This window comes from Macrobrachium nipponense, chromosome 28 (genome assembly GCF_015104395.2).
Source record: "Macrobrachium nipponense isolate FS-2020 chromosome 28, ASM1510439v2, whole genome shotgun sequence".
In the NCBI taxonomy this organism is placed as follows: Eukaryota; Metazoa; Arthropoda; class Malacostraca; order Decapoda; family Palaemonidae; genus Macrobrachium; species Macrobrachium nipponense.
This window is the reverse complement of record NC_087217.1, coordinates 43,115,501-43,130,735: the sequence shown is the minus strand read 5'-3', so window position 1 is coordinate 43,130,735 and position 15,235 is coordinate 43,115,501. Positions and strand designations below refer to the sequence as shown.

Sequence of the window (15,235 nt, the reverse complement as noted above, 5' to 3'; positions counted from 1 at the left end):
TGTTCCAAGTAGTGGCTAGGACCTTTTTTTTTTAAGACCAGGTTTTTCTTGTGGATTTTTTTTTAATGTCAAAGTAGTGGGCTAGGAACCTAACCAAGTTTTTCTCGTGGCCAGTTTTTTTTATGTTTTTCCAAGTAGTGACTAAGAACCTAAGCCAGTTTTCTCGTTTTTTTTGCAGTTTTTTTATTTCAAAGTAGTGCTAGGACCTAGCCAGTTTTTCCTCAAGTGCCAGTATTTTTTGGTTTTTCATAGTATGTTGGTTTTATTAGGAGACTTTTTTTTTAAGCCATTTTTTTCTCGTGCAGTAAATTTTCTGTCATAGAAGTGGCTAGACCTAAGCCAGTTTTTCTTGTTTTTTGCAGTTTTTTTTATGTCATAGTAGTGTAGGACCTAAGCCAGTTTTTCTCCGTGAGTTTTTTTTATGTTTTTTTTCATAGTAAAAGTGGTTAGACTAAGCCATTTTTCCTCGTCGTTTTTTTATGTCATGTAGTGGTTAGACCTACTAGCCAGTTTTTCCTGTTGGAGTTTTTTTATTAGTCTAGTTTTTTTTAAGTGGTTAGACCTAACCAAAGTTTTCTCGTGAAGTTTTTTTTTTATGGTCATATTATGGGTTATAACCTTAGCCAAGTTTTTCCTTTTCGTGCAGTTTTTTTATGTCATAGTAGTGGTTTTTAGACCTAAGCCAGTTTTTGCTTGTGGAGTTTTTTTATGTCATAGTATGGTTAGACCCTAAGCAGTTTTCCTCAAATGCCAGTTTTTTTATGTTTTTCAAGTAGTGGCTAGACCTAAGCCAGTTTTTTTCTTTTTCATTGTCCGTTTTTTTATGTCAAGGTAAGTGGCTAGACCTAATCCATTTTTTCCTCAATGCCAGTTTTTTTTATGTTTTTCTAATTTAGTGGCTAGACCTTTTTTTAAGACAGTTTTTTCTCATTCAGTTTTTTTATGGTCAAAGGATTAGTGGCTATACCTAAAGCCAGTTTTTTCTCAGCAGTTTTTTTTTATTTCATAGGTAAGTGGTTTTTTAGAAACTAAGCCAGTTTTTTCTCATGCAGTTTTTTTTGAATGTCAAGTAAGTGGCTTAGACCTAGCCGTTTTTCCTCAATGCCAGTTTTTTTATGTTTTTCATAGTAGTGGTGGCTTAGAGACCTAAGCCATTTTTCCCTTGTTTTTTTGCAGTTTTTTTGATTCATATTAGGTTAGGGTTAGGACCTTAAGCCCAATTTTCCCTTGGTGGATTTTTTTTTAATGTCCATAGTAGTGGTTTTCGACCAAGCCAGTATTTTTTTTGCGTCAGTTTTTTTTTATGTCATTAGTAGTGGTTAGGGACCTTAAGCCAGTTTTTTCTTGTGCCAGTTGTTTTTAATGTCCATAGTAGTGGTTAGACCTTTTTAAGCAGTTTTTTCCCTTGTTGCAGTTTTTTTTATGTCATAGTAGTGGTTAGACCTACCAGTTTTTTCTCAATGCCAGTTTTTTTTTATGTTTTTCAGAGTAGCGTTTAGAACCCTAAGCCGTTTTTCCTCGTTTTGCAGGTGTTTTTTTATGTCATAGTAGTGGTTTAGACCTACAAGCCAGTTTTTTCTTGTGGCAAGTTTTTTTTATGGTCATATAGGTAGTGGCTAGACCTACATGCCCAGTGGTTCTCATTGCAGTTTTTTTTTATGTCAAAGTAGTGGTTAAGACCTAAGCCAGTTTTTTCTTGTGCATTTTGTTAATGGTCAAAGTAGTGGTTTAGACCTTTTTAAGCCCTGTTTTCTCGTGCAAAGTTTTTTATGTCTTGTAGTGGCTAGACCTAAGCCAGTTTTTCACTTCGTTTGCAGTTTTTTTTAATGTCCAAAGTTTTTTAGTGACTAAGACCTTAAGGCCCAGTTTTTCTCGTGCAGCGTTTTTTTTATGTCAAAGTGTGGTCCTAGAACCTAAGGCCAGTTTTTTCTCATGCAGTTTTTTTATTTTTATGTCATGAAGTGTGGCTAGACCTCGACAGTTTTTTTCTCAATGCAGTTTTTTTATGTCAAATAGTGTCTAGACCTAAGCATTTTTTCTCATAGCATTTTTTTTAATGTCCTGTAGTGGTTTTTAGACTTAAGCCAGTTTTCTCATGCAGTTTTTTTTTTTATGTTCAAAGTAGTGGCTTAGGGACTTAAGCCATTTTTCCTCAATGCCATTTTTTATGTTTTCCATAGTATGTTGGCGTAGGGACCTTTTTTTAAGCCATTTTTTCTTGTGCAGTTTTTTTTAACATGTCATATTAGGGGTTAGACGGCTTAAGCCAAAGTTTTTTCTTGTGGAGTTTTTTGTGTAGGTCATTAGTAATGGTTAGACTAAGGCCAGTTTTTCTTGCGCAGTTTTTTTATGTCATAGTAGTGGTTTAGACCTAAGCCAGTTTTCTTGTGCAGTTTTTGTATGTCATAGTAGTGGTTAGACCTAGCCAGTTTTTCTTCGTGCCAGGGGTTTGTTTTTAGTCATAGTAGTGGCTAGACCTAAGCCAGTTTTTCTCATGCAGTTTTTTTTATGTCAAAGTAGTGGTTAGACCTAAGCCAGTTTTTCTCGTGCAGTTTTTTTATGTCATAGTAGTGGTTAGACCTAAGCCAGTTTTTCTTGTGCAGTTTTTTTTATGTCATAGTAGTGGCTAGACCTAAGCCAGTTTTTCTCATGCAGTTTTTTTTAGGGTCAAAGTTAGTTGGGTTAGACCTAAGGCCAGTTTTTCCGTTTTTGCGTTTTTTTATTGGTCAAAGTTTTTTAGTGGTTAGACCTAAGCCAGTTTTCTCGTGCAGTTTTTATGTCGTTGTATGGTTTAGACCTAAGCCAGGTTTTTCTTCGTGCAGTTTTTTATGTCATGTAGGGTTAGAGTTAGGGACCTTAAGGCCAGTTTCTCGTGCCAGGTTTTTTAATGTCCAAAAGTAGTGGTTTTAGACCTAAGCCAGTTTCTCGTTTTGCAGTTGTTTTTTTTTATGTCATAAAGTAGTGGTTAGGACTTAAGCAGTTTTTACCTCAAATGCCAGTTTTTTTTTTTATGTAAAGTAGTGGTTTTAGACCTAAGCCAGTTTTTCTCATGCAGTTTTTTCTTATGTCAGTAGTGTTAGACCTAAGCCAGATTTTTTCATGCAGTTTTTTTTTTTATGTCAAAAGTAGTGGTTAGACCTAAGCAGTTTTTCTCGTACAGTTTTTTATGTCAAAGTAGTGGTTAGACCTAAGCCAGTTTTTCTCGTGCAGTTTTTTTATGTCATAGTAGTGGTTAGACCTAAGCCAGTTTTTCTTGTGCAGTTTTTTTATGTCATAGTAGTGGCTAGACCTAAGCCAGTTTTTCTCGTACAGTTTTTTTTATGTCAAAGTAGTGGTTAGACCTAAGCCAGTTTTTCTCATGCAGTTTTTTATGTCATAGTAGTGACTAGACCTAAGCCAGTTTTTCTTGTGGAGTTTTTTTATGTCATAGTAGTGGTTAGACCTAAGCCAGTTTTTGTCGTGCAGTTTTTTTATGTTATTGTAGTGACTAGACCTAAGCCAGTTTTTCTTGTGGAGTTTTTATATGTCATAGTAGTGACTAGACCTAAGCCAGTTTTTCTTGTGGAGTTTTTTTATGTCATAGTAGTGACTAGACCTAAGCCAGTTTTTCTTGTGGAGTTTTTTTATGTCATAGTAGTGACTAGACCTAAGCCAGTTTTTCTTGTGCAGTTTTTTTATGTCATAGTAGTGACTAGACCTAAGCCAGTTTTTCTCGTGCAGCTTTTTTTATGTCATAGTAGTGGCCAGACCTAAGCCAGTTTTTCTCCTACAGTTTTTTTTTTATGTCATAGTATGGCTAAGTGCAAGTTTTTTCTCTTTGCAGATTTTTTTTTTTTTATGTCAGAGTATGGCCAGACCGGAAAGCCAAAGTTTTTCTCCTACAGGTTTTTTTTTTTTATGTCTAGTATTGCTGACCGAAGCAGTTTTTTCTCTTGCGTTTTTTTTTTTTTGTTTTTTATCAGAGTAGTGGCCAGATCTAAGCCAGTTTTTCTCTTACAGTTTTTTTTCGCAGAGTAATGACTATGCCTAAGCCATATTTTTTCTTGTAGTGTCGATTTTCAGATTGATAGAGATACATATTGATGTTAATACTAGGATTATAATAACCAGTAGCAGGTATCCAGTAGATGCACAGATACTCTCGAGTAGTAGATCAATTGTAAAAAAAAAAAAGGTAAAAAACTAAGAATCTATTTCTACTCAAAGAGCAGAGACATGAGTTAAAAAGAAAATAAAAAAAAATATCGAAATGATTTCAGCTGGTTGGTCTGTTAGAACTTCGACACCCGAAGAACCAGCTTCAGTGGCAACTGGGTCGAATCATGGCTTTGAACTTACTGAATCTTTATACTCTTATCTTTGCTCTCTTCAATAAAGTCTACGTTATGGTGAGTTGAAAGTCTCTCATGTAAATTCTGATATACTTTTTAGCACTGTTTAATAAGCGCAAAAGGTGATCGTGTGTATTTTGCGTAAACAAATGCAAAATGGTAAATTATATACTCGATATTGTCTGAGAAGGACGAATCATGTATCCTACTACAGCAGCTGTTTTGTTATATACAATTGGAGTGCTACAGCAGTTTTGTAATCATGCAGTGTCTTTAGAAGCATTTGGTTACGTGGAACACGACATACAAGTTTTAATAAATAAATTAAAAAAAACAGACAAATATTCTACTCATTTCAGACGGCTGAACTTCGGGAATGGAAAGATAACATAACTCAGAGATTTGAAGATCAGACCACGCCCGCAATGGACCCGAATTATTTCAACACGCTCTCTTTGGCCGACGAAAATGGTTACTCCTCGACGCCAGATCCTTACGATATATCCTATTCAGAGTTTGGGAACGAATCCTTCCCTTACGAAGCGAATGCCACACTTCAGGATCTCTTAAACTCAACCTCATTTGCGTCTCCTGATGCGACAGCCATCGTTGGGTCAACCATGACCAGTTCTCCGTTGGATGTTGTCTCAGCCGTTAGTTTGACGCTGATTTTCGTCACAAATATCACTGGGTAAGTTTGCATGCTGATTGCTTCCGCGCAAATATCCCAGGGGGCTAAATTTTCAAACAACATTCGCATGTTGTATCACTATCTCCAATAATTGAGGCGTTCACAATATCAAGGGTCCCCAGAGCTCCAAGTCGCAATTATTATTATTTTTTTTATTTTAATTTTTGCTCCAAAGTCTTCTAAAAATATCCTACTTTACCCATGAAAAAGCGTACTTGCATATGTAAACTACAAAGTGGTCGCAAATTCCATTACCTAACAAGGGTGGTGATATGCTTGTATGAAAATACCAATTTACAAATGCGGTTTTCTCACGATTTTTTTCTAATCAGCCCCTGGAGACCCTAACAACGCCCCAATTCACGTTTTCATTTTCATTGGCAGTATCCCAGTTCCCCTGCGTTGTATACCTCTTGTTTTTATACGTTCGTAGCAACGTGTACACGTATATTAACATCGTATTATCAAGATTTTCCCCGTCTTATTCTACAGGATGCCACAATCGGGGACTGAAAGTTCGACGAGGAGTGCCTGCAGAAGAGTCGTGGTGCCATGTGGAGCAACGCCGACACAAGAAATAATTGAGTCTCCGACGCGAGAGGATTTGCTAACCAATACATCTGCGTATGATCTCAGCAATTTCACTTTAGATTACGGTGAAGTTACTTCTTCCCTGACCACAGAGGAAGGAGTATACCTCGCTGCCAACGAGTCAGCGCCACCGTATAACGAGACTACGACGTTATTCGACGGATATCCGACTCTTTCTGGTGAAAGTGCGACTTCCGTTGACGATTACGAATACGAGACGCTTCCGCCAGAGAGGAATTCGTCAGCAAATGGATCTTCGCCTCTCGATGAGGAAATGCTGGTCAACAAATCTCAGAATCAACATGGAGATGTAGCGAGTAACATCACTGAAGTGATGACGAGCAACCGAGAGACAGTGGTGATGACGAGCGATGACACTCGGCCTTCGACGGAGCAGACAAGGGCATGGACCTCTGCTCCCGCTAGAAGCGCCGACGACAAAAACCTTCGAGATCTGGTGAAAGTGATGCCGGGCGTCCCAGGCCTTTTTGTAACTGCTCTGGAAGACGAGAATTTCGACCTGAACGGGAACTACGGAGACGAAAACGCAGGGAACACAGAATCTGACTTTGCCGAAGGTAGCCACTCGGGTAACCGGATAAAGAAACGGGGTGCCGCCGGAAAAAAGTTCGAAGGAAATGTCATAAACAAACATTCGCGCAGGAGACGATCTGCGAGTTCCGTCGATTACAGGGACCTGGGAAGTGAAGTCTCCTTTCTACCAGGCTTATCTACTCTCTCAGACGACAAGCCTGAAGGAAACGAGAGCCTACCCTTCAATCTGACGAATGCCCAAGAAAACGTCACAGCACTATCCTTCAGTGACCTGTCAAATTACGTCGATAACAACGTTGATAACGAGACTTCTTATAACGAAACGAACGGTGGTACTTCGACAACCGTTAGCGGTTTCATTTCAATGACGACGGACAGGGGGCCTTTCTGGGACGAGTTGATCAATAACGTTTCCAAAGCACTCCCTGCTGAGGATGGTAGTACCACCACCTCTGGGTATGGCGACAACGCTACTCAGAGTCTCTCAGATATACCCACAGATCCTCCTCAGCTATCAAACGACACAGCGGAAACGCCACCAGACGCAGAAGATAACGTTTTCGTAGATAACGTTATGGTAGACGAGGAAACTGGCGAGTGTTACGTCATAAACTGCACAGGTAGCATTACAGTTGTGGAAAGCAATGCACAAATAAGACTGATTTCTGAATTTCCAGTTTGTTAATACAGTACGTCTAAAAAATGCAATTAGTTTCTTTTCCAAGATATTAGCTAATCTATCTCTTCCAATTGCTGCCCACAAGTAACAATTTTAAGTAACAATTTTATCTTTTTCATTAGCTTATTCAGATGGGACTACCACGAGAGATTTTTCATCTTCTTCTGCCATCCAATCTGCGACCAGTGAAACCACTCCCTCCCCAACAACTTCGTCAGTAGCCATGACAACCATTCCAAATACGTCGCCAGTCCTCCCTGACAGCTCTAGGATGACCAGCACCACAGAACTTACTTCTGAAGGCACCAGCACACCGACAGGTTGGGCCTCCACTACTCCAGAGGTGGCTTCAACTACTACTTCTGGTAAAGAGACATCTCCTTTCTTGGTTCAGCCGATGAAGAATAATCCGGAAAAGTGGACGGATTCTTTGCCTCCCAAAGATCAGAAAAGGCTACGCGAGCTCTGCTGGGAGACCATGTTTGGGCAGGAGATTATCAAGCTGACTGTCATGGACATGGTAAGAAGGATAATATAATTGCCAGCTTTTCAGGTTTCTCGTTTTTTTTTCTTCTGTCATTTTTTGCCCTTATGGAGTTATGTGTCTGATGTGTTCTCAACTCTGTAAATTTTGTGCACTTTTGCCTGAATACACCCTCTTTAAATTTTGTGCATTTTTCTTTGATAGTCCCTTAAAGTTTGTTGATTTTTTCCTGATTACCAACCTGGAAATTTCGTGCATTTTTGTTTGAATGTCCTTATAAATTTTGTTCATTTTTTGCCTGAACCCCCCTCTTCGTAAAACCTTTATATCTACGATATTATCTAAGTGAATTTGCACACTTGAATCTAGATGTTTCAGGTCAAACACCATTCGCTTCAAACCTCTTGTTCCTGATCTTTCAGTTGTTAACAGTCGCAATGATAGTGATAGGAGATTACATCCGAGCTGTTGTGGTCAGATTCTGCAACGGATGCTGCCGGTGGGACCTGGAGAAACAGTTTCCTGGGTATCCTGACTTTAAGATCGCGGAGAACATCCTCCACCTCGTCAACAATCAAGGGATGATTTGGTAAGATCTCTGTGTCACACGACGCCAGTCAGTTAGTCCTAAGAGGTATGTGGGTCTAGGGGAGCTATCTGAAGTCCCAGTGTCTCAAGCACGAGTACAGGAAGAGGTTTTGACAGGTGGACAGGTGTTGTGTTGGCGAGTGACCTATGTTAAGATAGTAGTATATATATATATATATATATATATATATATATATATATATATATATATATATATACGTGTCTGTGTGTTAACATTCATTTTCATTCATAAAATTTACTGAGATTTTGTCACATTCATATGCTCATCCATTTGCTCTGAAGGCAGTCCTTTTCAGTAGAATACCAGACATATTTTGGAAACAGCAATTGATACGTGTTCATTTTTCAGTTAAAAGAGGCAGCAGTTCTAATATGTATTATTATAATTCAAGCATTGTAATTAGAGAGCCACATATTAATGTCTTTGTACCACCTGACAGTAAACAGAGCAGCTATAGTACATACTACTAAATGTAAACACAGGAAAGAGTTCTCTTTTGTACTGGAGCAAAATTTTATAATGTACTCCCTAAGTCTTTCTGGTGTGCTGTCTTAAGCATTGCTAACTTAGTATGTTAGGAACGATGAAAAGTGTCCTTTATCACTGACTCTGTACCAGCTTTCAGCAAGCAGAGTAACTATAATACTGCTTGTATGAACACACAAGAAATGATCGACTTTTGTATAGGAGCAAAATTTTATAGGCCTAATATACTGCATAGCAGTCTTATTGGTAGCTGTGACTAAAACTCTCATAGCACTTTGAAAATGACAACATTAAAAAGCAACAAAGTAATCATCCTCTCACTCTGCATTCTTATCCGCAGGATGGGAATGTTTTTCTCTCCAGGACTCCCCGTGGCCAACATCCTAAAGTTGCTCTTGCTTCTGTACGTCAGATCCTGGGCTGTGGTCACGTCCAACGTCCCACCAGAGGTCGTCTTCAAAGCTTCGAATAACAACAACTTCTATCTGTTGTTTCTACTGGCGATGCTTTTCTTGTGCACCTTGCCTGTTGGGTGAGCCTCCTCCGGTCTTGGTGTTTCCTCAGTCATTCCCCTAAACTATAGATCTAATACGGATTTTAAAACTTTAGTGATCTGAGAGAATTGAAAAATGATAGTACTGAATAACCTGCAACTGTGACTTTAAAATCCACTGCTAATTTTTTTGCTAGATACTGGTGTAATTTCAGTAGAAAAGGGCCTCCAAACTTTTCGATTTCTGCACGTTTGGGAAACGCTGGTCATTACCAGACCTTACTTTACTTACTTTATCCTCCCTCCACTGGCCAGTGGCATGAGGCTGATACAGTTTCTTTCCATCTGTCTCTATCCTAAACCATTTCCTTCGCTTCCTCTAGGTTCTGGATTTCTATCCACCAGACCTAGATTACTAAAACTGTAAACTTGTCCCTAGAAGGCCTGTGACTTTTTAAAATCACTGTTAGCCTAGATTACTGTAACTTTCATATACTGTCACTGAAAGGCCAAGATTATTGTAACTTTCAAATTTCCCTCAGGTACGCAGTGGTATGGCTTGAACCTTCTTGGCACTGTGGTCCCTTCAGTGACTACCCAAAAATATACCAGCTGGCCACTTCTACATTGATTGGAGGCTTACCAAGCTCCCTGTACCCAGTCATAGACTATGTGTCCTCTCCTGGTGTAGTCATCCCAGGAGGCTTGCTTCTCGTCCTCATCATTTACTACTTGCTTTCGCTGACTGCTGCGCTCAGGGAGGCCAACAGCGACCTAAGGGTTAGGGGACTATGCACATTTGCACTGGAAGAGAGAGAGAGAGAGAGAGAGAGAGAGAGAGAGAGAGAGAGAGAGAGAGAGAGAGAGAGAGAGAGAGAACTTTTCTGTTATCCGTCAGTGGCATGCACTTGTGACTAGGCCTAACTAACAGGTGTCTGTAGCTTTTCATAGAAAAAAAATGTGTTTACACACCAAACATTTCTCAAGCTCGTTTAATATCCCTTTAAGTTTGACCTGTGTTCCTTCTTTCAGGATCAACTTCATCAGGAGAGGTCAGCTGACAAGAAGAAGAACTTGGAAGCTAAGTCGGGCAAGGGCAGAGCAGAAACGCCAACAACAAGGTACTGCCTTCCTTTCTGTGTGGTGTTTTTCTGTGTGGTGCGCTCTTGCCTCATCAAAGGTCATTCATATGTAAAAATAGTTTTTTGAAATACCTCAAAATCTATTCTGACCTCACCAATGGCCATTCATGTTTAAATAAAGTAGTTTTCAAATGCTCTAGAATCTATTCTGACCTCATTAAAGGTCATACATTAGTAAATATTGTTTTTCAAAGTTGTGGAATCTATTCTAACCTCATCAATAGCCATTCATGAGTAAATATAATTTTCAAAAGTTATGGATTCTGTTCTGAGCTCATTAATGATTATACATAAGTAAATATACTTTTCAACTGCCCTAAAATCAATAAATATAGTTCATGAATATTTTCATGAAAGTCAGTGACCGCAGAAGTTGTTTAAAGTAAGTGTGACTCAAACATTATACCTTTCATTGACTGCTGTAATATATATCAATCTGAAATTTTATTCAAATTTAAACCAGCTCCTCTTGATGTAAGTTAAGTTTGGCTGTACGTAATTGTATATTAGACCTTTCCTTAAATGTCAACAGGTGGGGTCGAATATTGCCTCTTACTCCACTGCCCAGGCATCGTTTGGATGGGGTCAGCGAGGCAGAAAAACCATCAAACCTAAAGTCACCTCCAGGTACGTCTGGCTGAAGCTGTGACCTCTGGTCAAAGTGCTCTGTAGTATCTTTACTCTTGATATATACATAAGTATCAAGACTCTTGTTTTGTAAGGTTTCAAAGGCTGTAATATAAGGAACAGTCTGACTACACCATTGTTTTTGTTGTCTCAAAAATGATAAATAAAAGGACCTCAGGGGAAAATCCTAAAAGTATTTATACTTTTGATATATACATCAGTACCGAAAGTCTTTGTTTTATAAGATTTCCAAGGCTATATTTATGCAGTGTTTCCTGCATTGATTGTTCCTCGTTGTCTAAAAAAATTCTATATTGAAAACTGTGGTCCTCTCTTTTCTTTTACTTCACAGTGACCTCTCCTGACCCAATTCTTCCGCGCACTTCTCCTTCCCACGAACCACAGAAAGGAAAAGACGATGGACCTTGGCCGGACGATATCACAGACCTTGGTCACTCGGAGGTGTTTGATGATTCGCTTTCGGAACCCCGTAAGACAGGCAAGGACACACCAGTCAAGGAGAAGGGTGAAAAGGCTCCCGACTCAAGTGCCGCTCGGTCAGACCAGAAGCGACACCACAGGGAAAGAAGAACCAGAGGAGGAGGAGGAGGAGTAGGAGAAGAAGATGGTGAATATGACCACGCTCACCGAAGTAGCAGACATAATAAGAACAGGCACAACTCCTACGGGTCGCGAGAGGAGGATGACATCAGCTTGCCGCGCGCCTCAAGAATCAAGCACAGGCAGAAGCCCCACAGGACCTCACAGGAAAGAAGGCAGTCTGACGAGAGCAGCCATCGAGATTCCCCTACCAGGGGCAAACATATCCGCAGGTCGAGTATAGTAGATTCCCCTACGCTGAAACGCAAAAAGTCCGGGAGCCTCCACTCGAAAATCAAAGAGAAGATGCCCCAGGAGTGCGTCCAAGAGCTGAATCAAGTTCTGCAGCAGAAGGACGCCAAGCAGGGCAAACTGCCAAAGCTCTTGATCAAGGCAGACTCCCAGAAACCTGCAGAAGCCCAGAATTCAAAGTCATCTCAAGGGCGTCATCGGAGAGAACCCTCTATCATGAAAATGGACGACATAAAGAATTCTCACGGGAAGAATGGTCAGGGTAAAGTCGCCACTTCCCAGTCAAGTCAACCAGGTCACCATCGCAGCAGTTCTGACGAGTCTGGGGGCATGCAGACCATACCTGTCATAAAGGTGAGGTGATATACACTCTTATTTACTTTTTGGTTTTTATCATCATAAGCTGACTTACAAGAATATGTTGTTATTTTATAATTTACTTACATCTTTATCTATCAGCTTCTTTATTTATTTTTTTGTAATAACTGATCTCTTCTTTCTGCATTTCCTGTCACTGTCTATGATTTCTTTCAGATGAACATCATACATATTCTTTTGAAGCTTGAATATCAAAGTCAATGGCCTTAGTGTTTGTTCTATATAGGGTTCATCTGAATAATAATAATTATAATAAATATAACAAATTTTAAGATAAAGAACAATCATTTACTAATTACGAAATGCTTTCAAGTAGACACATAAAATGCTGTCTGGAACATTCATTTTTCCCTCTAGAAAATTGCCTTAGTATATCAGAATGATCTCATGATCTGGAAGCTCTGTAGAATCAAATTCAGCTCACGTAACCAAAGTACCTGACTTTCCCTGAACCAGATTAGCAAAGAAGACAGCGTGGAGAGGTCACTGCAACAGGCCAGGTTGGAGAGACAAGCCAAAGCCATTGAGGAAGACCTCGACACTGGCAGTGAACAGCAGTCCATGAGCACCACTGGCACAACACCTTCCCCAAAACAAGTAAAAGACGATGCCTCAGCTAGTGGTGGGGGTCGAGACAGCACGGCATCTCAGGTCAAGTCCCCTCCTCCTTTAGAGACTGACCTCGATGAGCCGTTCAGCCAGAGCCTGGATGACCCCACGGTAACGTCAGACAAGACGCAGCTACTGGGGAAGGATGCGAAGGAGCCTGTAGCAGTACTAGCTAAGGAGGAAGAAGTCGAGGATTCTGGGAGCCCCACGTCGAATGAAGAGAGCACTTTGCTTGATAATAACTGATTTTGATTCTAAATTTCATTGAATAGATTTGCTATTATTCGTACAATGCACTTAAACTGACACTCAACTGATCCTTTCTAACTGCACACCAACGAAGGAATAACAGAAACATTAATCAGTTCGTCTAGTGCCATGTTTTAGGCCAATGTTTTTTGTTTCATCTTCATTAAAGTAGTGTCTAGGATTTTCAAGAATTATTTTAAATTAAAAAAAAAACTAGATTTAATGTATATTCTTATTCAGAAGGATAAATGCAAGTAATTTATACAATAATACCTTTACTTCACTGAATAGGCCTATGTAGAATTAGCTGCATTGTAATTAATGTATATCTTTATTAAAATCTGTCATGGGTCCATCTCTGAAACACTCCTATATGTATCCAACTTAAAGGATATATTATAACTTTGATATCAAAAATGTATTTTCAAGATTTTCTAGATTTTATATGGCACTTGTACTGTACATCACATCCATGTCAAAACATGGAGAATTGTTTGTAAAACCACAGTTTACTTTTTTGTTTTTAGTACCTTTACCAGAAATGATATTATTAATCGTACGCCCAAATTAGCAATAAAAGGTGATCGTGATGAAGGAGGATTTCAAACTGTTTTTCCTTATTACTAGGCCGAGTTGAAATCAGAATTTGGTGTTCCCATGTGTCAATATCTTTACGTTCTACAAGAAGTTTTGAGAGCCCTTGTCACTACAGTAAACAAACCTCCTAGTTAAACTATACTGTATTTAGCAACCTATTACCAGTGCAGCATTATTAGAATACGAGGTTTGTATATTGCAAGAGATCAAATATCTGATTAGATTCACAGTGGGCGGTCTGAGGCCTAGACCTATTCCAGCAGAGTGTAAACCTGGTACTCACGATCGATTTGTGGTTCGTATTTGCAGTTATTCATTTCCAATTAATTCCAGATTGCCTTGATACTCAATGGGAGTCATTATTCCATCATATATTTACAAAACCAGGACTTTTTTTTATACATATACCATAGATGGAAATGTTGCATCATATCCACATGGATTCCCTCCTATTTCTACGAGCATAACAAGACGAGTGGGCAATTCAGTGTCAGTAGTTGTTGAGCAATTTCGTTCCTTGTCATCAAGTTCAGCTTACAACTCTTTCGATGAGATGCTGGTCAGTTCTCATAAGAAGGAATGCAATGCAGAAACAAATCCACAGTTATGTATAGGTAAATATATTAAAAGGTAAACTTGCATAGATACCTTCCTGGGATCTGTTCGAAAAAGGGAATCGACGTATTATACATCCTATTCGACTGAGTGGTTTTTACAGTGTGTGGTTCCGGGTTGCATCCTGCTTCCTTAGGAATCCAGTACCTTTCTTACTATGTGCCCTGTTTATAGTTGCCCACTCTTCTGCGCGAGTCCTGGAGATACTTCAGCATCTAGTTTTTCCAGGTTACTTTTCAGGGATCTTGGGATCGTGTGCCTAGTATTCCTATGATTATGGGTACAATTTCCACTGGCGTATCCCATATCCTTCTTATTTCTATTTTCAGGTCTTGATACTTATCCATTTTTTCTCTTTCTTTCCCCTTCTCCTTTGGTGTCCCATGGTATTGCGACATCAATGACTGATACTTACCTTCTTGAGTTTGTAAATCAACGTCACGTCTGGTCTATGGGCACGTTTTACCCTATCTGTCCTGATGATATCTGTTCATTTTGAGCCACATTATAATATAGCCTCTTAATTGACCTTCCTTCATACAGAAACTCGAAGCTATTTAATTTGGATTCTAAATATTTGTTCTCACGTTTAGTGTACTGTCGAAGACGTTATAGTAATCGCCTCTGTCTTGAATTCTAACATATTCTGTTCTATTTTATGTTATTCAACAGTGTCCCAGTGTCTTTATTTCAAATAATAGCAGAAGAAAAAACAGTGAGAGTTTGACCTGTATCGTTTGCAAAAGTTTCCTAATTGGCAGTTCAATACTCGACCTATGGTTTGTTACGACTTTATGTGATGTGTATTTGCTTCCCCTCAACGAGAGGATAATTGACAAATGGCTTCCTTTCAGGGAGAGGATATACAATTGACTATCTCGGTGTGCGATTTCCGAGAATAATGGTGGTGGTTCCTCAGATGGAACAAGTAATAATCCAAGAAAGATGCCTACTTAAAAATGATTTATTTTGTCTTGCTTTATTCTGATGTAGTATTTCCCCGTTTTTCTGACCTTCCCTGACTAAGATAGTGAGAGAAATAGTTTTACGTGCGCAGGAATGCATCGTTGCGCTAATCCGTGCCCTTTTTTATCAAATATATTATTAAATAAATGTCTTTATCGGTTTGTATGGTAAAGCTCCAGTGCATTGATTTTTCGCATATTATCCGATGTCACCCAGTGACGTAACGTCTGCTGAAAATAAGCCTCTGTTATTCAGCCAATCAGAAGGTCTGTTCCTCCTC

At 39.2% G+C, this 15,235-nt stretch overlaps 1 protein-coding gene across 1 annotated transcript in view; it reads left to right on the top strand.

Annotated features, from left to right (window-relative positions):
* The window catches only part of LOC135201689 (transmembrane channel-like protein 2), a 72,963-nt gene extending 59,592 nt beyond the window's left edge, over positions 1-13,371 (top strand). Inside the window, exons 12-22 of the mRNA XM_064230837.1 lie at positions 4,260-4,388; positions 4,691-5,022; positions 5,515-6,788; positions 6,970-7,367; positions 7,754-7,920; positions 8,768-8,959; positions 9,463-9,700; positions 9,953-10,041; positions 10,595-10,689; positions 11,042-11,895; positions 12,376-13,371. Of these exons, the coding sequence (XP_064086907.1) occupies positions 4,260-4,388; positions 4,691-5,022; positions 5,515-6,788; positions 6,970-7,367; positions 7,754-7,920; positions 8,768-8,959; positions 9,463-9,700; positions 9,953-10,041; positions 10,595-10,689; positions 11,042-11,895; positions 12,376-12,774 (4,167 nt within the window). The 3' untranslated portion in view covers positions 12,775-13,371. The remainder of the gene's footprint in view (positions 1-4,259; positions 4,389-4,690; positions 5,023-5,514; positions 6,789-6,969; positions 7,368-7,753; positions 7,921-8,767; positions 8,960-9,462; positions 9,701-9,952; positions 10,042-10,594; positions 10,690-11,041; positions 11,896-12,375) is intronic.
* The last annotated feature ends 1,864 nt before the right edge of the window (positions 13,372-15,235 follow it).